At 32.9% G+C, this 25,682-nt stretch overlaps 4 protein-coding genes across 7 annotated transcripts; 3 read left to right on the forward strand and 1 right to left on the reverse strand.

Annotated features, from left to right (window-relative positions):
- The first annotated feature begins 146 nt into the window (after positions 1-146).
- LOC124535660 (GATOR complex protein NPRL3) lies at positions 147-10,250 on the forward strand. Its single transcript, XM_047111947.1, has 11 exons — positions 147-586; positions 660-872; positions 1,067-1,161; positions 1,722-1,938; positions 2,581-2,735; positions 2,821-2,952; positions 3,617-3,781; positions 5,223-5,418; positions 6,274-6,943; positions 7,530-7,723; positions 9,927-10,250. Exons 1-11 carry the CDS (start codon positions 388-390, stop codon positions 10,076-10,078), a joined length of 2,388 nt encoding a protein of 795 aa, XP_046967903.1. The 5' UTR covers positions 147-387; the 3' UTR covers positions 10,079-10,250.
- A 1,766-nt stretch (positions 10,251-12,016) lies between these two features.
- Positions 12,017-14,374, forward strand: LOC124535578 (motile sperm domain-containing protein 1-like). Its single transcript, XM_047111829.1, has 4 exons — positions 12,017-12,242; positions 12,318-12,481; positions 12,560-12,726; positions 12,963-14,374. The coding sequence occupies exons 1-4, from the start codon at positions 12,122-12,124 to the stop codon at positions 13,150-13,152; spliced, it is 642 nt and encodes a 213-aa protein (XP_046967785.1). The 5' UTR covers positions 12,017-12,121; the 3' UTR covers positions 13,153-14,374.
- A 603-nt stretch (positions 14,375-14,977) lies between these two features.
- LOC124535577 (beta-1,4-galactosyltransferase 1-like) lies at positions 14,978-17,945 on the reverse strand. Of its 2 annotated transcripts, none has more exons than XM_047111828.1 (4): positions 17,455-17,945; positions 17,117-17,389; positions 16,772-16,987; positions 14,978-16,475 (listed from the first exon to the last, which is right to left on the reverse strand). In XM_047111828.1, exons 1-4 carry the CDS (start codon positions 17,790-17,792, stop codon positions 16,448-16,450), a joined length of 855 nt encoding a protein of 284 aa, XP_046967784.1. In that variant the 5' UTR covers positions 17,793-17,945; the 3' UTR covers positions 14,978-16,447. The 2 variants fall into 2 exon arrangements, with proteins under 2 accessions (XP_046967784.1, XP_046967783.1); XM_047111827.1 differs by having other exon boundaries at positions 14,978-16,699; positions 17,455-17,943.
- A 111-nt stretch (positions 17,946-18,056) lies between these two features.
- On the forward strand, positions 18,057-24,050 carry LOC124535576 (actin cytoskeleton-regulatory complex protein PAN1-like). Of its 3 annotated transcripts, none has more exons than XM_047111826.1 (6): positions 18,057-19,137; positions 20,227-20,318; positions 20,811-21,031; positions 21,574-21,814; positions 22,566-22,732; positions 23,334-23,472. In XM_047111826.1, exons 1-5 carry the CDS (start codon positions 18,471-18,473, stop codon positions 22,713-22,715), a joined length of 1,371 nt encoding a protein of 456 aa, XP_046967782.1. In that variant the 5' UTR covers positions 18,057-18,470; the 3' UTR covers positions 22,716-22,732; positions 23,334-23,472. The 3 variants fall into 3 exon arrangements, with proteins under 3 accessions (XP_046967782.1, XP_046967781.1, XP_046967780.1); XM_047111825.1 differs by having other exon boundaries at positions 18,301-19,137; positions 21,577-21,814; positions 22,566-22,711; positions 23,334-24,050; XM_047111824.1 differs by having other exon boundaries at positions 18,304-19,137; positions 22,566-22,711; positions 23,334-24,050.
- Positions 24,051-25,682: the final 1,632 nt, after the last annotated feature.

Genomic DNA, 25,682 nt, shown 5'->3' on the forward strand with positions numbered 1-25,682 from the left:
CTTCTGAAAGTTAAACATAGATTGTATTCATCCGCTATATGGTACATACAAATATTTGATAGATTTTCCATCTCTATATGGGTAGCTATGTACGTAATGTTCGTATGTCAATTTTGACATAAGTATTAATAATCTATATTTTATAATTCTTTTCAGTTTTTGCTTTGTGTCATTGTAAAGTTTTTTTCAATTATTAGAAAAATCTAAACTTTCTAAACCCAATTCTCTAATTAATAATTTTATGTGTTACAAAACATGAGTGCAATTTTAAGTACCTTAAAAATATGTTTAATTGCTATAACGTGAATTAATAATTAAACAGATGCATTGTTTACCAATTTTCATTGATATTGTTTATAACAATTTCCATTGACGTAAATCTTGGCCATGGAGGTTAATCCATTGAATATATTTTTTGTGAAATCTGATAGTAAAGGAGACAGATTATTATTTAGATATCCTTACACAACTGAAAATAAGGATGAAAGTAAGCAGAAGAAATTTGGACGTCACAATCCATATGCAATAAATTCTGCTGAAGATCTGCTGCAAAACTCGCAATCTCAAACGTCAAATATCTGTAAAGGTGAGTAATTATTATAAATAACATTTAAATGTATTTCGTTATGATTTAATTTTACTTACATTATCCATTTTAGGTCAACTAAGTGGCTTCACAGATGAAATGTTATCAACACTATTTGCTGTTAAAGCAGAACTTTGTAACAGAAAATTTGAGTTAAAAGTCAATGATGTGAGATTTGTAGGTCACCCTACTCTGCTACCCTATAGGACTAACAAAGATGACACTGCTGCTATGATACTTATTAATATAGTGTTTGCACTGCAAGCATCTGCAAGCCATTCTATTGGTAATTCTATTTTTTTAATCTGTCTTTAACTTAATATAGCTTATAAAATAATTTTATATACAATATAAGTTAATGCTTTGATTAATAGTAATATGTTTCTGTGATTTATCATTCAATTCACATATGGTGAGGTGGAAGAAGTGGTATCAAAAAGATTTTTTGCCTAATTAACACCTGTGTGTTATTATTTTCAGTAAAATGTTATTATGACTTGAGCAAAAGACTAGGTAAAGCTCTAAGACATGAAGAGAAGAGGTGTTCTTATTTGACCGAGGAAATGAAAATTATGGTAATAATAACTTTTATGATAATAAACATCTAGTAATCCTATAAAAATCTAAATATACTATATACAGGAACTTTGACATAGTAATTTTACAAAGTTGCTTTTTTACTAAAAACTATTATTGGTCTAGAATTTATTTTATTAGTTCTACTGACGACAAGCATGAAATGTTTATTAAAATTTTCAGCACCAATTTAAAGCTTAAAAAAATACTTAATTATGAAACAATTTCATTGAATATCTGGTATAACTAAAAAAAATTAATCATATAAAAAAAGCTTTAACTAAAATTATTAAATGATACATAAACATTGACCTATATCAAGCTCGGTGTATATATATGGTTGAGGATGTATATGATATGTATAAATATCACATCTATCGTCATTTCTGAGATAATTAGAACTAGATTGACTTTATTGCAGAATTTCAACTTGGAGCTCATTACTATTGATTGTTTAAAAAATTTTCAAGATAATACTATAATATTATAAATGTTTAATGGAAAATTAGATGGCCAAGTGTATTTTAATTGTGAAATAATTTGATATATTTATTCTCAGTTGGCGGCACATGATGAAGTATCAGCACTAGATAGTGAGATAAATTCTGGTGAAAATGATGATGAAGAAGAAAATTCTAGACATTCAGTCAGCTCTAATACATACAGCATGGATAATGGAACTAGTAATGTACCTAAGTCTGCATTTCACCTAATTCTACAGAGAAGCTCGCTGGCGAGATCTATGAAGTCTGTCTTTGAAGAATTAAGTAGTACTGGTAAGCATTTTTTTTAAATAACCGTATTTAACACCAGTATTACATTCCAAGATATAAAACTACCTGTATACAAGATCAGCTGTAGTAAATACAGCTCATAGGAAAACAACAATTTCCAATAAATTTTCGTGATAAAAAAGTTTTCCATATTTTTCATTACAAACAAAAACACAAAAATTTAATTATCGCCCAGGACAGCTTGTTTGTGTTATTTACAAATAATTTATTGATGATTTTAAATCTATGTGACCTGACATCATTACTTACCATTGTCATTGATATTTTTCTACTAAGAATTTATTACATACGTTTTTTTTTTCATTTTAAAATCAATATTAATACTGAGTCAGATATAATGACAAACTAATACGTAAAGCCAAAAATCGCTAATGTATTATGTATACAAAAATGTCTGTTGTTCATGTGAGAAACTCTCTGTATCTGACCAGAATAAAGTATTGGCAGTATTTACACTTTCATGCCTCGAAAGGCATACGAAGATCATTTTCGTGAACTCTTCGTTCTTGTCAGAATTGCCATCCTGTCGTTTTATAAGTGTGAGAGAAAATATATTGCACCAGTGCTGCCTGTGTCATGTGCTAATCGCAATAATTCTTTACAAAATATGAATTTCTATTTCAGGTATAGTACAAGTCCGTATAAATAAATGGGTACTTCTATCATTTTGCCTGCCACATAAAGCACATCAGATACACAATAGAGGTTCCATCATAGAACCAGAGACAATTGACAAATGTGTGCAGAGGTTACGCCCTTATCATGGCATTCTACTTATGGTAACACTATTGTTTATTATAAATTTAATTTTATCGAAATTGAGTTAAAAAAATATTATATTAATATTGTTTTTATTAATTTTAGGTTAATCCTAATGACTTGCTGGCATCAATACCTTTAGATGGAAGCCCTGCACTTCTAAGACTTATAAAGTTATACAGTCCTCTGAAGAGTTTGCAAACATTAGCCATTGAAGCAGATCTAACACTCACACAGGTAATATATATTATTTTCGTTAGAAATATATAATATTTAATACAAAATTATTTGATTTATCAACAATTACAAATATTAAGGTAAGGTCATATGGGCAGTTGTTACTTTCAGTGAGAGATTGCACTCATTGAAAGTTCATTCTGAGCGCCAAGGCTATAATGATCGAAAGGTGTTTACTATGAGTAAAAATAATTAATCAGACCCACTCAAAGATTATGTTAAGTATATTACATTGAAAAAGCACTACACACTCTTCAGAAGTATTAAGTAAATATAATTACACCTGTTATCACTTTTTCAATTAACAGCCAAAATTGGACAGTCTATACCAGCAATTAAATTACTGCAAATTGTTTAGTATAATTATTTCTTATAAATGAATGGATTTTAATTGAAATAAGTTTGAATTTTCATTATGAATATAATAACAATACTAAAATATATGACGTTTCCTATGGGCGTTCTATTTTAATTATATTAAAAAAAATAATCCTTAAAAAATAGCATGTAAATGTTTTACTATTACTAAGTTTTCTTTCCCTAGAGGAGAAATTATTTATGATAATTTATTGCCTTTATAAATATTTAAGTTTTTAATGTTATGGCTATATGTAATGTTACGGCTATTAATATAATATAATACAATAAGTATCCTTTTTTACAGGCTTTCCAGCTTACAGGGCATTTAGTGTACTGGGCTAAAGCAACAGTCATATATCCGTTATGTGAAGGTAATGTTTATGTAGTCGCGCCTGGAGCGAATATACACATAAACTCGCCACTCGTCGACGAATTTGCCAAGGAGTTTCCTGGGCTGTGTTTATTACAAGTAAGTTTATTGGTTGTGCACCCGTATATTATTACCTAAAAGTATGTCAAATTAAACATCTCAACTATAGCACCAACATGCTTATTTATTACATTAAGAAATGGTGGCTGTTTCTGTAATATATAAAGGATTCAAGTCACTGAAAAAACAGTCCCATTGCGCTCACCTCATTTGATACGAGATCTTTTGAGGCTCGCGTACGATGTTGTGTAACGCACTGCTCGCACTGGTAACTTTTGTCACGGTGACTGTTTCGTCACTCCTGTCGAGTCCGTGAATATGTGTGGAGGTGCGCGCACTTTACGACGTGACATTTGTGTCTGCATCTGTATATAATATATATATACACGGACTCGACAAGAGTGACACGAAAAGTTACCAGTGCCCGCTAGTTCTAAGGGCCCTCGCCCACGGCGACTTTTTGTAGCGATGCAGTAGCGATGCTGTCGCATATTCGCATCGCATGGCAGTGTGCCCTCGCCCACATGACCACGATTCAGTCGCGATGTCAACGCAATACTGTCGCGCTTCTGTCGCGATGCAAATGCGATTCAGTAACGGCACAAAAATGCCTGTGGTGATCGCTACAGTTGCAAGATGGACTCCGTTGAGGCAACATTAGTCACGTTGTCTTTGGTGCTGCTTTGTGAGCAGCCGAAACGAGGGCAACGAAACCGGCGTCAATATTGTATGCACCCATTTAACAAAGAGAGATTACTTGGTGGTTTCGCTCGTTTCTCCACTCACGCGCCATCCCCCCCAACGTTCTCTCCCCGATGTCGTCCGACATGGCCGCGCGTTTGCATCGATACAGTTGCGATGGTGTGGCGCGTTGCAAATGCGACTAACGTGCGTTAGTATCGCTGCTGTCGCGCTTTTACGTAACGCGCGACTGCATCGCTACAATACATAAAATTTTAACAAAAAGAAAAAGCGACTTCAAACAAAACACTATTTTAAAACAAATAAAAATGCACTAAAAAGTAATAAAAATAATTGCATATTTAACATATTTTTGAGAGTCCTCCTAGGTAAAATGAAATGAAAAATATTAGACTACTTAAAAGTCGATTTACGATTATATAACGTAGTTATAGTTATTGTTATATTTGGAGCCGGTGTCAGCCACGGGTACCCGCTTCAACAATCAAAAGAAAGAAGCGATACGAGCCTCTTGATTGACCCAGTATAATATCGTATAAAAGGTAATTTGTAAGAAACATATTTCTTAAAGTATTCTCGTATTGTTTTTTGATAGATATAGTATAGGTTGGCTGACACCGACTCCAAATATAGCAATAATTATAACTACATTAATTAAGTACAAAGTTATGAGGTAAGACGAATTGATAACCTCCTCCTTTTTGAAGTCGGTTGAGAAGTCTCCGTGGGCGAGGGCCCTAAGAGTGTCGGGTGATGTGTGGTGGGTGCGCGTGCGCAGATGCTGAGCGAGTTCTCGCTGCCGGCGCCGCTGTGGTACGTGTCGCGCGGCGCGTGGGGCGCGCGCTGCGGCGGGCGGCCGGCGCGCCTCGTGGCGTGGCTGCTGCGGCGCCGGCTGCTGCTGCAGCTGCACACATACGTGCAGTTCAACTCGCCGCACGCGCCGCACTGGCCGCGACACCCGCACGCGCACTACGGTATCGCCTTATTGCTCCCTATTCACACTACACGTTGATATTTATAAGCTTTGAAAATTGCATCCCTATTCGCACTACACGTACAATATTTATAAGCTTTGAAAATTGCATCCCTATTCGCACTACACGTTGATATTTATAAGCTTTGAAAATTGCATCCCTATTCTCACTACACGTACATATTTATAAGCTTTGAAAATTGCATCCCTATTCTCACTGCACGTTGATATTTATAAGCTTTGAAAATTGCATCCCTATTCTCACTGCACGTACATATTTAAAAGCTTTGAAAATTATAACAGTCTTTAAAACATTTATAGGCTCGTCCTGGTCATAATATGAAGTAGTAACAAATAGTACGACACAAATTAGATGTAGCATCGGAAAATGCAATGAAATGAAAATAAAGCCGATTACTGCCGATTTACACGAACAATAGAAATAGCTCCCTATCGCGCCATTCGACGCTATTTGTCGCTATAGATTCTTGCGTCAGAGAAAGCAAATTGACGAATATATTAGGTCATATGATATTAGAAGTTATTACATTTGCGTAAGGATCATATTAACATGAGTAATAAATATTGATAATTTGGGGTAGCGTACTTAATTCGGATGTGATCGGTTTTACTAATTTTGCCGATGCTACATCTAAGTTGTGTCGTACTATACTCTAAACTATTTTCGTATATTTCGTTGTCTATACTTGCCAAAAATTTTAATTGCATGCTTTTGAAACTGATCAAGATCTATTCAACATATTTGATTTACCTACATTGATAGTAAAATTTACACATATACTTAAAATCGAAATGTCTCAATTCAACACTTATATGGATCAATTTCCTTTTATAGATGGTAAAGAGTATTTTTGCGAGAAACACGACTCCTACTACCAGTCAAACAGCGTGTCGTTCTCGTCGTTAAACCAAGTACAACTGAACGTTCCCGAGCCAGTTGAACCAAGAGAGAGCATTAATACATTTCCAGATTCGGACGAAGATTATCCAACGCAAAATAACCTCAACCAGACTGACTTTTCACATACGAAACCTATCGTTATCGAATCCGAGCACACGAAGTACGATAAATTCCACGAAGTAGATTCGGCGAATCATTCGTTCGATGACGGTATCGACGTGGTCGACGGCCTAATAAAACCTACCGTCAATGGTTGCGATTATGATACAACTAAGAAGATACAAAAGAAAGTACAAGGAAATTCTGTCGATAGTGGTATATCGAATAATCTTAACGGTAATGGTATCAATGGGACGGAAAACGGACATCACAATGGACACACGGATACAAAGGATATGGATGTAAAGAGTTTACCCTCAAGACTCTCGGATCTGTCTTTGAAGGAATCTGATAATGTGATACACAGGGATACGAGTAGCGATGATGATAAATTCGAAAGTGACGTAGACGTGTCGCCGAGGCTCAAAAACGCTCATGCGACGACAAATGGAACGGAAAAAAAGAATGGAGTGTCGTTGAATCTTAAGTTGCAGAGTGAAATGAGGTAAATAATTATATTATTCAATTTATCTGTGGTTTTAGAATACGAATTAAACAAGACAAGATACCCTTTCCATGTACTAGTAGGCTCTCCCTTCGGAATTTTAATATTACTCTATAGAATTGGTGGTGTTGTTAGATCGCGTGCATCTTAACCGATGATTGCGGGTTCAAACCCAGGCAAGCACCGCTGATTCATGTGCTTAATTTTTTCTTTATAATTCATCTCGTGCTCAGCGGTGAAGGAAAACATCGTGAGGAAACCTGCATGTGACAAATTTCATAGAAATTGTGCCAAATGTGTATTCCACCAACCCGCATTGGAACAGCGTGGTGAAATATGTTCCAAAACCTTCTCCTTAAAGGGAGAGCCTTTAAGGAGAAGGTTTTGGAACATATTCCTTGGCCTTTAGCCCAGCAGTGGGAATTTACAGGCTGCTGTTGTTGTTGTTGATTCTTTATTCAAGTAGGCTCATAAAAACTCTTTTGACTCGTCCCGTAGAAATGTTGAACTTAATGTAAAGTTATCACCGGTTTAGAAAGTGGTTTCAACCGGTTTGAACCGGCTAGTAAGTCAGGTCTGACGTCAGCTTCCAGTCGCCGACGGTGTGGAGCGCGCCGGCGGGCTGCGACGCGTCGGACGCGTGCCGCGCGCCGAGCGAGCCGCCGACGACGGAGTCGCTGCTCGACACGTTCTCGGCCGACGAGCGCGCCGTGCTCGCCGCCATGCCCGCCTCCGGGGACCCGGCCGACCTGCTGCTCCTCGCGCAGTTACACAAGAAAGGTAACTCTTGTTAATGTATGACGTAGCACAGATTATACGAGAATTACACAAGAAAGGTTGCCACTCTTGTTAATGTATGACGTAGCACAGATTATACGAGAATTCATTCAGATGCTGCTCCTCGCACAGTTACACAAGAAATGTTGCCACTCTTGTTAGCACAGATTATACGAGAATTCATTCAGATGCTGCTCCTCGCGCAGTTACACAAGAAAGGTAACTCTTGTTAATGTATGACGTAGCACAGATTATACGAGAATTCATTCAGATGCTGCTCCTCGCACAGTTACACAAGAAAGGTAACTCTTGTTAATGTATGACGTAGCACAGATTATACGAGAATTACACAAGAAATGTTGCCACTCTTGTTAGCACAGATTATACGAGAATTCATTCAGATGCTGCTCCTCGCACAGTTACACAAGAAATGTTGCCACTCTTGTTAGCACAGATTATACGAGAATTCATTCAGATGCTGCTCCTCGCGCAGTTACACAAGAAAGGTAACTCTTGTTAATGTATGACGTAGCACAGATTATACGAGAATTCATTCAGATGCTGCTCCTCGCACAGTTACACAAGAAAGGTAACTCTTGTTAATGTATGACGTAGCACAGATTATACGAGAATTCATTCAGATGCTGCTCCTCGCACAGTTACACAAGAAATGTTGCCACTCTTGTTAGCACAGATTATACGAGAATTCATTCAGATGCTGCTCCTCGCGCAGTTACACAAGAAAGGTAACTCTTGTTAATGTATGACGTAGCACAGATTATACGAGAATTCATTCAGATGCTGCTCCTCGCACAGTTACACAAGAAAGGTAACTCTTGTTAATGTATGACGTAGCACAGATTATACGAGAATTCATTCAGATGCTGCTCCTCGCACAGTTACACAAGAAAGGTAACTCTTGTTAATGTATGACGTAGCACAGATTATACGAGAATTCATTCAGATGCTGCTCCTCGCGCAGTTACACAAGAAAGGTAACTCTTGTTAATGTATGACGTAGCACAGATTATACGAGAATTCATTCAGATGCTGCTCCTCGCACAGTTACACAAGAAAGGTAACTCTTGTTAATGTATGACATAGCACAGATCATACGAGAATTAATCGTTTCGTTGACTATAGTCTGTTCGCGTTAAGAATGCAGTGAGTTGTCATTGTTTACCGGCCTGACTCCGCCCCCTTTGACCAATCAAATCTTTTCAAATTACAAAGTCAAGTTCACATTGAACAAGTAAAGACATAAGTTCGAACGTATTGTGGGCTTAATTAATTATTAACCTATATATTTATAATTTAAATTTAATTTTTATTATTATTAACTGATATTTAAAAAAAAAATGAATACTTCACCAATTTGTAAAAATAAAAGTGCGAGAAATGCTGCGACCACGTCTTACAAGAAGAAATTGCCATGTGGGATTTAGATAATGTTATGGAACTTGCAGAAAATTATTTTATTATAAGCACTAACGACGACACTAGTAATAGTGATTAAAATATCAATGACTTAATTTCGATTTTTTACGTTAATGTGAATTTTTTAAATTCATTACACTTAGCCTTTAAAACAAATATAATTTGTTGGAATTTTAACACAAATATACAAACACCTTTACCCTTCTGTTTAAAATATTTGATTGGTCAGGGGGCGGAGTGAGGCCGGTAAACAATGACAACTCACTGCATTCTTAACGCGAACAGACTATAGTGCTTTCACCTTCCAATTTGTGCTTCATAAATAATCTAATTAACACCTGAGTGAAGAAAACTTGTTATTTGTTATAGTTTTCTATCATTGATATTGAAATTTCATTAAAATCACAAAAACTGTCGCGATATTTTTCCGCCACAAACGAACACAACAACAAAAGGACGGAACTCCAAAAAAAAACAACAAATTCTATGTCGATGGAACTGTTATCAGAACTATGGAAAAAATTTTAAAGTTATATATAAGTAATTTAGCGTCAGTGTTGCATTATAAATAAAAATAAATTAATCAAGAACTTCTAGAGAACTACTAAAAATGCACAAAGTAACTGTTCGACTAGGAAATCGCGTGGCGTACGTAAATCTAAGAATGGTTTATCTTCAGTCCTTCTTCATAAATAAACTATAAGAATGTCTTGAGTGCTGGAATATGAATTGAAAATAAAAAAGGTAATGTTACTTACGTTATTTACAGGTTACTTCCGCGGCGAACAACATCTTGAAGAAATAATGTTCATGGAGAATGTTTCCCGATCGCAGCTAATGCAACTTCTCGACAAGTTCAAGGATGTACTTATTACATTTGAAACAGAGGATCCCGCTGTCGCTATGCTATACCCATACTAATAAGTTGATATCTGTTATTTAAACACTTAATAAAATTGTGAAAATTTTATCCATATGTTATATTTGCTAGCGCAAATGTATATCTCTTTAATAAATGAGATAAAATATGATAAATAAAAGTGCTTATTGTCATTTCTGTAAAATAAACAGGTATTTATACTTTTTGTACAGAGTTTTGTGGTTTATTATGTTATTGATGAATCGTTCACCCCTAATGAAACAATATTTAGTTTAATCATTACTCGTTGCTACTAAAAAGTTTTGACTTAATTTGAATAACAAAGATTTGATTAACTTGTTTTTTTCTTTTGTTATTGTTTCATTTCTATATGTTGTATGTAATTAAATTATTGTAGAGGAACTCCTGTACTAGTAAATTGTAATATACTTAGTGTCTTATATTTAAATATATAGTGATATTTGATTTAATAAATACCCTGGTTAAATGAAAAGGTAAAGTTCTTTATGTCTAAAAATTTTCGCCAAATGAATGATACAGATTGAAAAGTAAATTTACTTTTTTTGTATGTGTGATATTAGTTAATGAGGAAGCTTTAATTAATTTTTTATTCAATAAAATAAACTATTTTATAAAGTATTAGTTTTTGTATGTGCTATTTACTTATACCCTTTTATATGTATAGTAATTTCTGGCCGACCGCCTAATTACATATAACAATTTTCTTGTAGAGTGGTTAACAGTTTAGAATAATATTAAGAACTGCAGCGCAATCTAGTTGCGAGTTGCAACAAAATGCCTATTATAACAACCTGCACCTTTGTTCTTATAAACATTAGCACTTTACCTCCGAAAAAAAAAACAAAAAATCTAGGCATACGTAACGTATCGAGGTAGATATACGGCCACGGTCTCCGCGTGGTATATTAATGCACATCACTATTATGTGTTCACGCAGAAAATGGTTACAGGTCTGTTTAGTACAACGTCTAGTCGCTATTATTATTATTTCAAAATAAAAGAAAATAAATAAATCTTATTTAATTATTTTCTAAAAAACTACAACCAAAAAATACACGCGCGGACCTTTTTTTCTATTATTCTTATTATTATATACATTAAATATCAGGAGGTAATGGTTTAATTCCCAGGTGTACTTTTTTTCGTATAATTAATAATGCCGCAGACCTTATTCCAATGGTCTGGGGGACCCATTAAAACTTGGCAACTCAACTGGATCCTTCTTTTACATTACGCACATTTAATTTACTGAGATTCACATTTTTTTAAATTACTTAGCTTAATATTATTAACTTGCAGTGTACTATAATAGAGACAGCATTGTTTACATCGTTCATACACACTGTAGCAGCTTTCTATTAATTTAAAAAACAAAGAAGGTATATTTCAGTAAACAATACAATGGTTTTTCCCAACAACAAATTGCAAGTTATTTATTCACATGAGAAATAGGAAACGTCCGAGAATTGATCCTCGATCCCTCATGGATCAATTCCACACATCCCTCCCCCACATCAATTAGGACCTCAGGTGACCTCTTTCCGTTTTTTAACGTCAACCCTTTGAATTCTATTTTTAAGATAACACGTCAAATGCTCGAACGCACGTTCTCTAATTCCGTAATAATAAAGGTTTCTAAGAGTTTCATATTGAATACAATCAAAGGGTTTGGGATGAGCAAAAAAATATCCAACTCGGCTCGTTAGTTGACGAGGAATACATTATATGACCTTCGACTTAATACAAGTTGAAAATGATTTACAGACACACATAAAATGTACAATCTATACAGGCAAATATAACGGGGTGAATTTTTACAAAGGAATATTTTATGGAGTACTAATAATATTTTAGTAAAAAAAAATCGATTTATGGAAAATGTTTAAGTTATTTTAAAGCACTTGTAGTCGACAATTTATATATAAATGTTTTAAAAATCGCCGCACTAGTTGACAGACTTCATTTGACAGTCTTGACAGTTCCAGCTGCTGAGTTCGAGAAATGCAAAATAGTCGAAATTGTTGTTGTTTTTCTTTGTTCTTGAATTTAAAACTTTAATAAAAATGAAGAATTTCCCTGTGTTCGTGTTTCCCGTGTCACTGGAATTCTACTTGAATGCTAGGCACACTCATAAGCAATTATTGACTGTTTATAATCCTTATGACTTCTCCGTAAATTTTAAAGGTAAAAAAAAAACAATATTTTAGTACCATATGGTAGTTGATTTCTATATTTCATATCTATTATATTTTTTCGCAGTTTTATGCACATCTCCAAATAAGTTTACAGTTATTGACCCTGAAGGAATTATAGCTCCTCAAAGTTGCATAGATATTGTTGTGCGATATACACAACCTTCCATTGCCCACTGCAACACGACAGAAAAGTTTAGAATAACTATGTTTGACAGAAATACCCAGCAGGTAAACAAATAATTTCTGCTGATATTATAAAGAATATTTTTAATTGTAATAGATAAAAACCAATAGTCATTTTTTCAGGCTCTAGGTAAAAGAGATGTTCCAACAAAGTTAATAGAGGGGGAACCTTCCAATACAAACCCAGAAAGTCTTGGAGACAATTTTCATCCATTAGCAACAAAAGCAGCACCTATAAGACCTTCAGAAGAACATTCTCGAGTTATATGTAATCATCCCTTACACCACCGGTATTAAATTTATTTAAATTCGACCCAATACATTACAAATGTTTTAATTACAATATTGTTTAAAAAACGTCAACTCATGCCTATTTTTTAAATTTATTCATTATAATCATTTGATATTCAGATTATATCATTTCAATAAAATAAAACTGTCAAGTTAATTTATGACCATTTAAATTTTTAAACTAAATAGACAAAACTATAGTTGAGTTAAATGGGTTTACTTATTTTGGTTACAGAGAACAACAACCTATCAATGTTGTAGCTGTTGCAGTCAGTATATGTTGTATAGCTGCTTTGCTCTTGCCCACACAGCCAGAGCAGGTTGTTAAATCACAATGGCCAGAGTGGCTACACATAGGATCAAGTCTTAAATTAGTATTCGCCTTTGTGCTTGGTTTGGTGAGTATGTTAGTTTTAAGACCATAGACTAAACAAAAATATTTATAATTGTACACTTTCATGTAAAGAAATTAAATATTCCATGTCTTTGTAAATAAGACATTTTTAATGTTTTATTTTCCCAATTATTTGTGTACTTTATGTATGTTTTATTTAAATTCGAAGCAATCTGGTGCATATGTTGAGAAGTGTCTAAGATAGTGCTGTGTTGTATTATATACTTAATTTATCCATTTTGAATATTGCATTTATTTCTGTTAAAAATAATGTGTATATTCATATATTACTAAAATATTCTATGTCTAAATAGTTTCTATATTACTACTTATAATAAATAAAATATGTGAATCAGTGTAACATAAAATGTTAGTAGTACATATTTAAATTTGTGTCACATGTTACTATCAATTTATAACAATAATTATAAATATATATCTCTTGTATATATTTTACCCCCTATAAGAGTTGCCTATTTAATTTTTACAAGATTCAATTTATTTTTTATTTTAATTATTTTCTTAGAGTTGATTCCATAAAATGTTTTTAATATTTGTATTAATTTTTAAATATCTATTCTACATCATTAATAATACAAATAAATATAACTCAATATTATTCTCAATTAAACTTTCGTGGATACCAGAAGCTAAAACACTGAAAGTGCAAAGTATTTACAAATCAGAAAAAAGTATTACCTAAACATCTTATCGAATAGTTTTAAAAAGTATTTAATTACTTGGTTAATTGTATTTCATTAATTAAAATAAAGAAAGTTTATATGAATATACATATATTCTATGTATATGGGTCATAGTATACACAATGTCATATTAAATCCTTTACATTGTTAGATTTTGATTTGTGAGTTTAGTTTATGAAATAGTAAGGGTAGGTCTGTTATTAGGAACTCACAAAAATTACACAAGGTTTTTTTTTGTATATATAATCTATGGTAAACAGACATTGTATGAAGCAGTCATAGTGTGTAAAAAGTAAACTAAGGGTATATTTTAATAAAATGAATGTGTGAGTTTTTAAGCAGCTAATTCAACCTAATTTTAATAATTGCAAATCAGTTTGTATTGTCAATGTTAATTTAATAGTAACACATCATGACACTTCAATAATTAAATTGGTTGTAGGTGTATCTTAATTAAAATAACTTGGTGTTGTATATTTATTTATTTTTTGGTTCATGGGACCATTTTCAATAAAATTGAATTCATGCCAAATAAATCAACCATCATTACTGAGAAGTTTTTTTTAAATACCTTTGACCTTATCATTCTTCAATAAAAAATATACAAAGTATAATTAATTGTCATTAAAGTAAAAAAATCTGTAAAGAATGAGATTATAATTGTGTAATTGTCATAGTTTTGTAGAAATAGCCTGATGTTTTAAGTTTAATATTTTGTTTGCAGTTTGGTATTCATTAATTTCTTTCTCATTTTTTTTTAACATTATACTTACCACAGAAAGCAATTTTTTTATAGGTAAAGAACACTCACACCAAATTGTGCAATAACTCACAAAAATAATCCTCAATGATATGTATCTTCAAGTTGTATATGATATTAAATATTTGTATTTTAATAGGTACAATCAATAACTAAATATATTTTTTAAATAAACTATTATCTTGTAATGGTGGCAAGAATACTAAGCAAATTTCCCTCTTGATTCGCAATTCACATTTCCTGGACAAAAACGAAGCAACCATTTATATAATACATGCATATATACAACAATTTTTTTCTTAAATAAGAAAAGCTATTTGACAAATACGTAATTTTTGCCACATTCGCATAGTTTAAATCTTTATTTTTTTTATTAAAAATAAAACAAGATATTCTTCAGCTTTTTATTTGGTGTCATCTAGCGATTTTCTAATAGGATCACAATTGTCTACACAATTATTGAGCAAGTGATAAACAAGCAACTTCATTTTATCTCAAGGATTAAATCGAATTCATTATTGATTATGATTAGATATAAATCTAAACCTAATTTTGCTAGGAACAATCAATTTCTATGTATTCTATTTTTTTAACATGTAAGATATGTAGTTATTACCTATTTTCAAAGTGTACAGAACAATTACCATTAACATGTAACATTATATTAATTAAAGCATCTAGATTGCTAATGTGAGACGGTTACATTTTGAATACCTTATACTATGATAAAAAATTAATACTTATGAAATAAATAAAAAAAAAACGATTTATATAGAAACTGAACAAACTTTCAAATAACAGAAATTACCTTATTTATTATTACAAATAGATAACAATTTTTGTGATGTATATTTTCAACTTCTATAATCATTAAAGTATATTCATATCTTACTACTAAGTAAAAGTAACTATTATTAGGAGTAATTCAGCATTTTAAATTCTTTGTCATAATATAACAGCCAATAATCTTGAACTTTATATATCTTTAAAATTCAAAAATAAGCTTATTTCATTATTTTACCATATTTCTAGAAGGCAAGGACTTTATTGAGATCAAACTATACTATATCCCAACAGCAGAAGGATTAGAGATAAGTAAATCTATAAATGATTTACAAATTATTCCATACAATACCAATGGGTCTTATATATTATGCACTACAGAAATAACATTTCTGATTTTAAAACCTCAATTTGAACTTCAATGACATTCCAAATCCAATATTTTAAGAATTCATAATAAATAATTTATTTTAACCTTAAGGCACTTATAAGCAAAAGAATAAAGACAAGTCAATCAATACTGCCTCTGAATAACCAATATTATAATTGAATCAAAAGTCTTTCATCTTTTTAAGTCGATTAAAATGTAAAAAAAAAATATTTTTTTTAGTTAAGAAACTTTGTAGGAGTAATTTATCATATATACTTCAGATCAATGTGTCTTAGTTGCTAAAAACTAGGATTGAATCTTAATTTTGCGCATTCAGCTTGTTTTTTTTTTCTAACAAAAAATATTCATATATTTATGAGTAAAAAATGAAAAAAATATATGAATATTTTTTATTTATCAATTACATTCATTCATAAAGAAGGTAATCTGCTTGTTGTATGTTGTGTTTACGGAAATACCAACCAACTCACCTTTAAAAACAATTTTTTGTTAAATTTACATGGCAAAGCACAATTTTTTTTAAACATGTATGTCAAATATCAGTAAAAGTTATTTAGGATTTTATCAATTGATTACACTAAAAAGAGACTAATCTTTCGAAGATTTTTTTTTGTAGGTGACAATTATTTGACTCTTATACATGAGGCTTATCCAACATAAACAAAACTCTTAACCAACGATGTCAAGGTCAAAGTTGTGCTTTATCTTTACTCCTCCTGCCATTGGAAATGATTATACATTAAAATGTCATAATATAGACTTCATTTATTAAGTGTCTTGTTTATAAAATATTATATACAAGAAGATATGTTACAAATCAACCATGATATGAGTAAACAATGGGTGAAGAACAGTTGCCACTTCTATGTATTTTAATGAATTCAGTCCATCAGTGACCATGCTTTCTTTGGTGTGATAAAATAGATTGTTCCTCTTATTTCTATGAAATAATAAAATTAATAGTTATAAAGAGACATAAGTTTATTAAGTAATATAAAGAAAATAAACTCACTTTATTTCTTGTTTCTGGTGTGATGACATGTAATAGCGACTGGTGGCCGGTTCAAAACGAGTCAGTTTTAGATTATGAGTCTCAAGTCTTGAATACAGATCATCATCTTCTCCTTTCCAACCAAAATACTCATTACTCATTCCATTTACTTCCTTAAACTGTTTAGAAGCTATTGATATAGCACCTCCAAATTGATTGAGATATGGCAATACGAACCTGGATTATTAATAAAAATAATTAAAAACATAAAATTATAAAGAACTACCACTCAGAAAGTTTAGTTATTGTATGTTTGTATTGGGTTATTTATAATGATACCATACTAAAATAGATGGCACTAGGCACCTAAATTGATTGATGCTAGAAGACATATGCCTTGGAAGTTTAGTACAGGCATACAAATTTGCAGGTTTTAAAGGCAACAAGTCCACATCATGTAAGACTAAGCAAGGATATCCTGCCTGCATAGCAGCCACAGCACCAATGTTCATTAGCTTGGCTCTGTTGAAAGGCCGAGAGTCAACTTGCTCCACCACATAGATTCGATAATGGATGTGTTGTCTTCGGAGGAACATATGCATATACACCAGAAATCCTCGTAGCTGCTCCGCTTTGTCCCTGTACCCAGAATATCATACTAACTATAAGGTATATATTTTTATTAATTATTGATTTAATTATACCTGTATGGAACAATAATTGCTGTACTAAATTTTGGTCTACAATCAAGGGGTGCATATTCACCACCTTCTCTAATTCTATGACCCTCAACTAAATCCTCTTCAATAATACTTATTGGTAGTGTAGTGTCATCGTTAATAATATCATAATAATCACAATCTGATATAGCTGTGCTTGAAAAGTTTAGTGCCGTTTCTTGTAGTAAATTGTTGAATATATTATTTTTCGCTATAAATTCATATGTCCCTCTAGCATTTCTATCGGGGTGAAGAAGTATAATCAATGTTATTACAAAAATACCGCAGTACAAAACTTTTTTTTTAAATACATAATGACGCATGACCCTAAGCGGATAATATAATATTGGCACTAATTATAATACATAGCTACTTTGAAACACATATTTCTCAAACACGAATAATCTGAACAATTTAAATAATAATTAAACCTTAAAAAGCGATTGCAGTGTTAAACTCATAGTCGCTCTAACATAACATTATGTACAAAAGTCAAAAGTCGATGTCATTTGTCATGCAAGATCAAATTTTTTTTTCGTTTATAATTTGAAACATTGATTGTGAAAATTCGTTGAATATCATATTAAAATTACGTATAATTGATTCTCATTCACAGAAATGCATAATTAACAATTTATTTATTATTCGAGGAAGAAATCAATATTATAAAATATAATAATACATCAAAATGTACGTGTAATCATGACTTAAGTTTGGCGCATACACTTTCTGTTTCAAATTGTTTTATTATACTCATTATTTTTTACTGAATGCCATGGATAACGAATAAAGGTATTTCAAATTTTAACCATACACTATAATTTCGTTACAAATATATGGCGGTAGATATAAATGGTTTAGTAGATATTTTGAAATCTACCGTTTAGTCAAACATTATTTATTCGATGCATGCATAAATGCTTAAAATATACTGAACTGCTAATGTGTCGAAGTTGTTTATTCGAACTGGCGGTAAAGGAAAAGTTGAAATAAAAATCGCGATGACAACTTTTGAAGTAAAAGAAGCTAGTTTAGACACAGGACAAGAAAACGAACAAATAACTAACAACTCCATTGAAGAAATTCGTAAATGTAACACACAAAATTATATCGACACTTCTTGGGAACAAAGTTATTATGGTTCATTTCAAGAGTCGAAAAGCAGTAAACGTGATAGGACTCCACCATTTATGAGCATAATGATTGACGCAGAAACTGTTGATAGCAGAATAAATAGTTCTACACAAACAGAATTCGCAGGTCCAACGCAAGGCAGTATAATTGACGAAAATTTATCGCTTACTAAATACTTTAATTTCGAAGATTTATCGTGCAATGAAAATGATGAAAGATCTTCAAGTAAGCGCTTCAGACACGATTCTTTAGAAGATAATAAAGAAATACGACCATGGAAAAAGACAAAGTGTACAGAATCAAATACATCGAGTTCAACTGACATAAATGAGGAGAGATCGCTACAAGGGTCTCTAGCAAATGAATTAGGTTCTGAATCAGAATTATCGTTTAAATCAATTAATAGTAATTATTCTTACAAGACTCGTAAAAGGAGGAGAAAATCGGATTCTAATTTGTTTCGAAGTGTTTTTCAAAGAACTGGAAAGAGTAACTACTTCAATAAATATAGTTATTCCGAACGAAAATCGCCAGGTAAGCAAATATGCCGATTTTTATAGCATATACCTAGTTGTTTTGTTTTGAGAGCTGAGATGGCTCAGTGGTTAGAACTTAACCGATGATTTCGGATTCAAACCCAGGCAAGCACCACTATATTTATTTGCTTAATTGTGTTTATAATTTATCTTGTGCTCGGCGGTGAAGAAAAACATCGTGAGGAAAGCTGCATGTGTCTAATTTCATCGAAATTCTGCTACATGTCCATTCAACCAAGTGGCATTGGAACAGCGTCGTGGAATATGTTCCAAACTCTCTCCTCAATAGGAGAGGAGACTTTAGCCCAGATGTGAGAAATTTACGGGCTGTTACTTTACTTTTACTTTTTAGTTGTTTTAGTTTTCACAGAGAAATAACCTATTTATTTCATTGTTCGAAATACTTTAAAATAATTTTCATGAATTTTGAAACTGTATACACATACAAAACACAAAGATCTAGTTCGCTAGCAATATATTTTTACTTATTACGTTTAGACAGGCTTGCAAAAACGCCACCACAGGGTCGTGGCTACGATATACAATCAGGCGGCCGATACTAGCACTTAATAAAAAATATAGAACTTTCCCTTCATTGCCAATGCGCAGCTAAACTTGGAAATTGAGGTGTTGTGTTTTTATGATTTACACTAGCTTACTCGGTAAAATATTTGTTGAGTTGGATGTACCTGACGGGCTTGTACAAAGTCAAAAAAATATAATATTATTATTATTATAATAAAATTATTTAAATACTACAAAAAACAATATAGGTCAATAAATAAAAATAAGTCTGTAGAAGGTCAAGTGCATTGGAAGTCACATTATCACTTAGATAACTTAATTTTTATTTATATCAAACCAGTCTCAGTGGGCGAATATATCATGACATCATCCATACAAGTTAAAACGTTAACGGTCGAGAAATGAATTAGACTTGTTAATGTAGATGCCGAGAGCAGACACTCGTAATTGTTTACTCTTATTAACATGAGCATGAACGGAGACAACTTTTTGGTAGACATGTTCGCCGTCGATGAAAATTTCACGCCTGTAATAGATGAAAATTTGTGGTGTGTGTTGTCAGCAGGTACACCGAGAAATGATAAGGTACACCGGCGCAACAAACGCACGAAGCTATCAAAGCTGATGGATCTTTGTACATGGATTGGCAGGAAGGTATTCAGTATGTTTATAATTATTTACGTGTATTGGCAAATAATTAAATTATGTACGGTGTCGTAAATCAATAAATAAAGCTGCGTTGAGTATGGATACAATTTTTAACAGGTAATTATTCAAATACAAAATATTAAGCAAATATAATAATAAAAAATATAATAAAAAATATCATAAAGATATTTTTTATTTGAGTCACTTTATGGTTTAATTTAAAATAAATAAATTATAACCGTGAATTACTACTCAACGCCAGATGATTGTTAGATATTTGTTTTCTTAAAATCACTTAACATTGTTAATTATCTGTTTTAGGCTTACTTACTTTATTTATCGACCGTGATGATAGGATCCTTTTGTATTGTAATATAAAATGTATATCGGAGTTGATATTAACAAGAGATTTAAATGTTTCCATTATACCTGGATTATTTAATTTTTTTAATTATATACATTGTTAAAAGTAAATTGGGCTTTTGTATTGTATGTCAGGGTTTCCAGTCTCTCACCGGGTTATACGCAGATATCCTCAGAGAACCAATAAGTCACGATGAAAACAAAGAAAATATCTACACGGAAGAGTTGAAACGACTCAAAAGATTCATCGATGAAGTCGATCAAAAGCACACTCGTATGTCGAGAGAAAATGAAAGCCTTCAGGAAGAAATGAAAAAAATGGCAGCTAAAATTGCCGAGCTAGAGGATAAAATTAGGTACATAAAACTTTATGGACAATATTATTTACAACATAGCTTTTCTATTACCGTAATGGAATCTTGCAATACAATTTTTACACATCTTTCATTTCAGATATATTTCCTTTTAGAACATATTTAAAAATTCAGTATTTCATTATTAATAAAGTATATTGAGCAATAGTTAAGTTAGCCATTATTATTACAATTATATAAAAAACAAATTCTAAAACGAATTTCAAAATATATTATCAGAATATTTTGAGTACGAACGCGAGTGATAAAAATCGTCGTCCGCATTGAAGTTAAATCTTAATAATAGTTGATCAATTGATTATATTTGTTTATTTATAACAAGCGGGTCGCTTATAATAAAAATGCTCGGCTAAGCACACATGCGATTAATAAATAAAGAAAAATCTTAGTATTGGATCATTAGGGCCCGGAGATTAGCCCTACGTGTAAATAAAGTTGACCTCTTTATAATATTCGTATAATTTATATTGTTTTTTTCTTTCTACACCTTTATTGATTTGTGTGTGTGTGTTCTTTAATTCTAGCAGTTGCCAGCAAAATTCACACAACAATCAATCTTTCAAGCCACAATCGTGCCCTCCACCACCGCCGCCTCCCCCGCCTCCGCCACCCCCGCCACCGCCCCCACCACCAACGTCATCAAACAGATTGCCGACGCGATCCCACACAATTCCAAGATGTGGATCAGCGCCACCGAGGATAGCGGGGCCGCGTCTTACTATTACCCCGCAAGACATCGCTAATGTAAAACTGAGAAAAGCTAAGGTATTATAATTGAAAAAAAAAAAAAACAAATTAAGGTTTTATTATACTACATATTGCCAAATATTATTTCACAGCTTAAATAAGAATTCCTAATATGTCTGCCGTTAGACCAATGTCAATAGATGGATAATAACGATTCGCTAAATAAATTTTTTAAATATAGGTAGGTGGACGATCAGTTGGACCACCTGATTGTAAGTGGTCTCCTCTGCCCATACAAAATGGCCCCATAAAAAGTATCAACGATTCCTTACATCGCCAATGTGCTACGAATTTTGGGAACTTAGATGTTATATTCCTAGTGCCTGTAGTTCCTTTGATTCACTCGCCCTTCAAATCGGAACAGCAATACTGGGTACTCTGCTGTTTGGCCGTAGAATATCTGATGACTAGTACCTATGTTTTTTTTTTATGGTATAGGTTGGCGGACGAGCATATGGGCCACCTGATGGTAAGTGGTCACCATCCGCTGTAAGAAATATTAACTATTCCTTACATTGTCAATGTGCCACCAGCCTTGGGAACTAAGATGTTATGTCCCTTGTGCCTGTAGTTACACTGGCTCACTCACCCTTCAAACCGGAACACAACAATACTGTGTACTGTTATTTGGCGGTAGAATAACTGTTGAGTGGGTGGTACCTACCCAGACGGGCTTGCACAAAGCCCTACCACCAAGTGAAGGTTGTGATTGGACTCTAGATTATTATGAATATAAAAAATATTTCAATTGAAATGTTTATTTAAACAGGACCATCCTGTCCGATCTAAGCCAGTAAAAGAAGTTCAACAACCACTGGTAACGCAACATTTACTAGAGGCCACGAGGGCGAGGCTTGGTCGTAACCGACCTGTTGCTGCATCGACACCAAAGCAGCAGCTATCTGATTTAGAAAAGTAAGGAACTTTATGGTTAAAGTATGTTTTTTTTTTGTTATTATTGTAGATTTAATTACAAAAAGATAATATGCGTTTTTTAAAACATTTTTTTTGTATATTGTCTGTTTGTTTACCGATATTTTACTATAACAGTATCTACTATCAAAATTTTTAATTTTATTGATAGATTTTCTATGATGACAAATAGGAAACTATGGACCACCTAATTATCTGTTTGTTCTGAGTCCAATGCTCATAGCTTACGCATGCACATTTTCTTTGCTCACAATAGTCGGGTTATCCTTTCCAAATATCCTTTTAAAATAAATATTAAAATATACATTTAGTTTCCCGCTACTGCGCTAAGGTCTCCTCTCCCTTTGAGGAGAATGTTTGGAACATAATCCAGAACGCTGTTCAGAAGCGTTTTGGTGGCATACACAAGGTGCAGAATTTTTATGAAATTTGACACATGCAGGTTTTCTCACGATGTTTTCCTTCATCGTCGAGCACGAGATGAATTATAAGCACAAGATAAGCACCTGAAAACTCTGTGGTGCTTCTCTAGGTTTAAACTCGCAATCATCGGTTAGAAAGCGACTCTCAGTTTAATAGAATACATTTCAAAATTATTTCGCAGATGCTTATTACAAGAGACATCAGTGACATCGCTGTACAGGCGGAGAGTGACACGGGGAACGTTTCGTAGTACGGAGGAGTTGCGGGTGCGGCCGTACCCCGCCTCGCGATGTACGCGCTCCCCATGCTCCCCGCGCTCCCCTCGTTCCAACTCCCTATCGCGAGTAACTCCTACGTCTCCCCTTAAATTTCCACTATTATGTCCAAATAAAGAATGACAATCGGTGCTTGCATACGTAATGTGATTGAATTTCGTAATATTAATTATTATTTGTGATTTTTGATATGACAACATTTTTATCATTTTCATTATATTATCCTTGTATTTGGACGATGATCTTTTTCAGTACAGCCGAGCAATTATTAAATAAGGTTATTAAATTGCATCGTATTTATCTGTAATTATTGTATTTTATTAAAATATTGTTACACTTTTAATGACATGGATATTAACGCTGACTGTACTGAATTTTTGTTTGAAATTAAGGACATTACTGTTATTTAAATAAATTACATTGACTGTAATAATAAAACACTGCATTTGTACAGTTTATTTTATATTAAATACTTTCATCTAAAGATCAATTAAAAAATATATTGATAGTTTCTAATGAAAAGAACTAAATTGTATATTGCAGATACTTGTCGTAGTAACAAGATTTATAATGCTTTTTTTTTATAAAATTATATGCCTATTTATTAAAATATTTATTGTACGCCGTACATAATTATCTAATATGATTGAATTACATAAATAAATTATGATTATGTAAAAATATATTTGTTGTTTTCGTGAGTTCTTATTTATTATTTATACCTCGTAATCTATTTGTACTCAAATTTGTGCCTTTGCTTTAACATAATATAGTAGCGGAAGGAAAGTATTAATTTAAAATAATATGAGAAAAAGAAAATAGATAAATATTTTGTCATTGCACTTGGATAAAGTTGTCTGTTGGAGTTTTTAAGTGCACCGTAAATAATTAAATACAAAATATGTTTACATGATAATACTACTAGGTAGCTGCTCTTGCTATTAAATAATACCTGTGCTAGTAACTGTTTAATTCCAATTTTACGTATATCGCAGCTTATTATTAATTCATAGTGCAGTTTGCTGATTTCTCTGAAAGATATATATTTACGTTACGTTCTCGTCGAAGAGAACCGAAACAAACTTGTGTCTGAAATCGAGTCTTCGTTAAACGAAGTCTCGAATTGGGGCCGGCTAAATCTAGTTCATTTCAACCCCAGAAAGACGCTAGTTTGCGCGTTAACCGCTAAAAAAATACCATTTGTCGTATCTTCACGATTTGAGAACATTCCGATTGCCGCTACAGGTAGTATCGGAATACTTGGCGTTGATATTTCGAGCCTCGTTCAGTTCTGCGGTCAATTGGAAGGCAAAACCAAATTTGCTTCAAAAAAGCTGGGTGTGCTCAGCAAGGCGAGACAGTATTTCACGTCAGCCCATCGCCTAAAACTTTACAAGGCGCAAATTCGGCCTCACATGGAGTACTGCTCTCACCTCTGGGCGGGTGCGGGTTTTTTGTCAAATTAATAAGATACATGGTAGTATATGATTAGAAATAGCCAGGAGGCGATCGTTTCATTCCCAAGGTGTGCTATCAAACATAAACTCGCTAATTGTATAGTAACCTTTTGCACACAAGCGTTCCTTAACAATTTTTTAAATTTGGCAACAGAAGCATTTTGAACGCTTTCTGGGATCCTGTTGTAGAAGCGTATACATCGCCCCACAAAAGAGTTACTGACTCTATGCAGTCGAGTAACAGGAGTAACAAGATTATGTTTGTTCCTTGTACCAATGTTATGAGAATCACATTTTCTCATAAAAATATTAATATTTTTCCGTACATACAAAACATTACAAAATATGTATTGAGAACAGTCAATATCTTAATTTCTTTAAATCTATACCTTAATGATTCCTTGGCTCCTAGGTTATAGATTGCGCGAATAGCCCTCTTCTGCAGCACAAATATAGTTTGGATAGCGGCTGCGTTACCCCAAAGCATAATACCGTAGGACATTATACTGTGAAAGTAACTAAAATATACTAGTCGAGCCGTATCAACATCAGTTGCATCGCAGGGATGTTGGATCATCACAGATCACTCTGCATCTTCTACCGAATTTTTCACGGGGAATGTTCCGAGGAATTGTTCGGATTAATCCCGGCTGCAGAATTTCACCTTCGGACATCTCGTCAAAATTCGAAGTTTTACCCGCACCACCTTGATGTCCGAAAATCCACAACAGCGCGATTTCTTAGACATTTTCTGCCTCGCACAACCATTTTGTGGAACCAGCTTTCGCCGGCGGTTTT

The sequence above is a fragment of the Vanessa cardui genome, chromosome 15 (genome assembly GCF_905220365.1).
Source record: "Vanessa cardui chromosome 15, ilVanCard2.1, whole genome shotgun sequence".
Taxonomy (NCBI): Eukaryota; Metazoa; Arthropoda; class Insecta; order Lepidoptera; family Nymphalidae; genus Vanessa; species Vanessa cardui.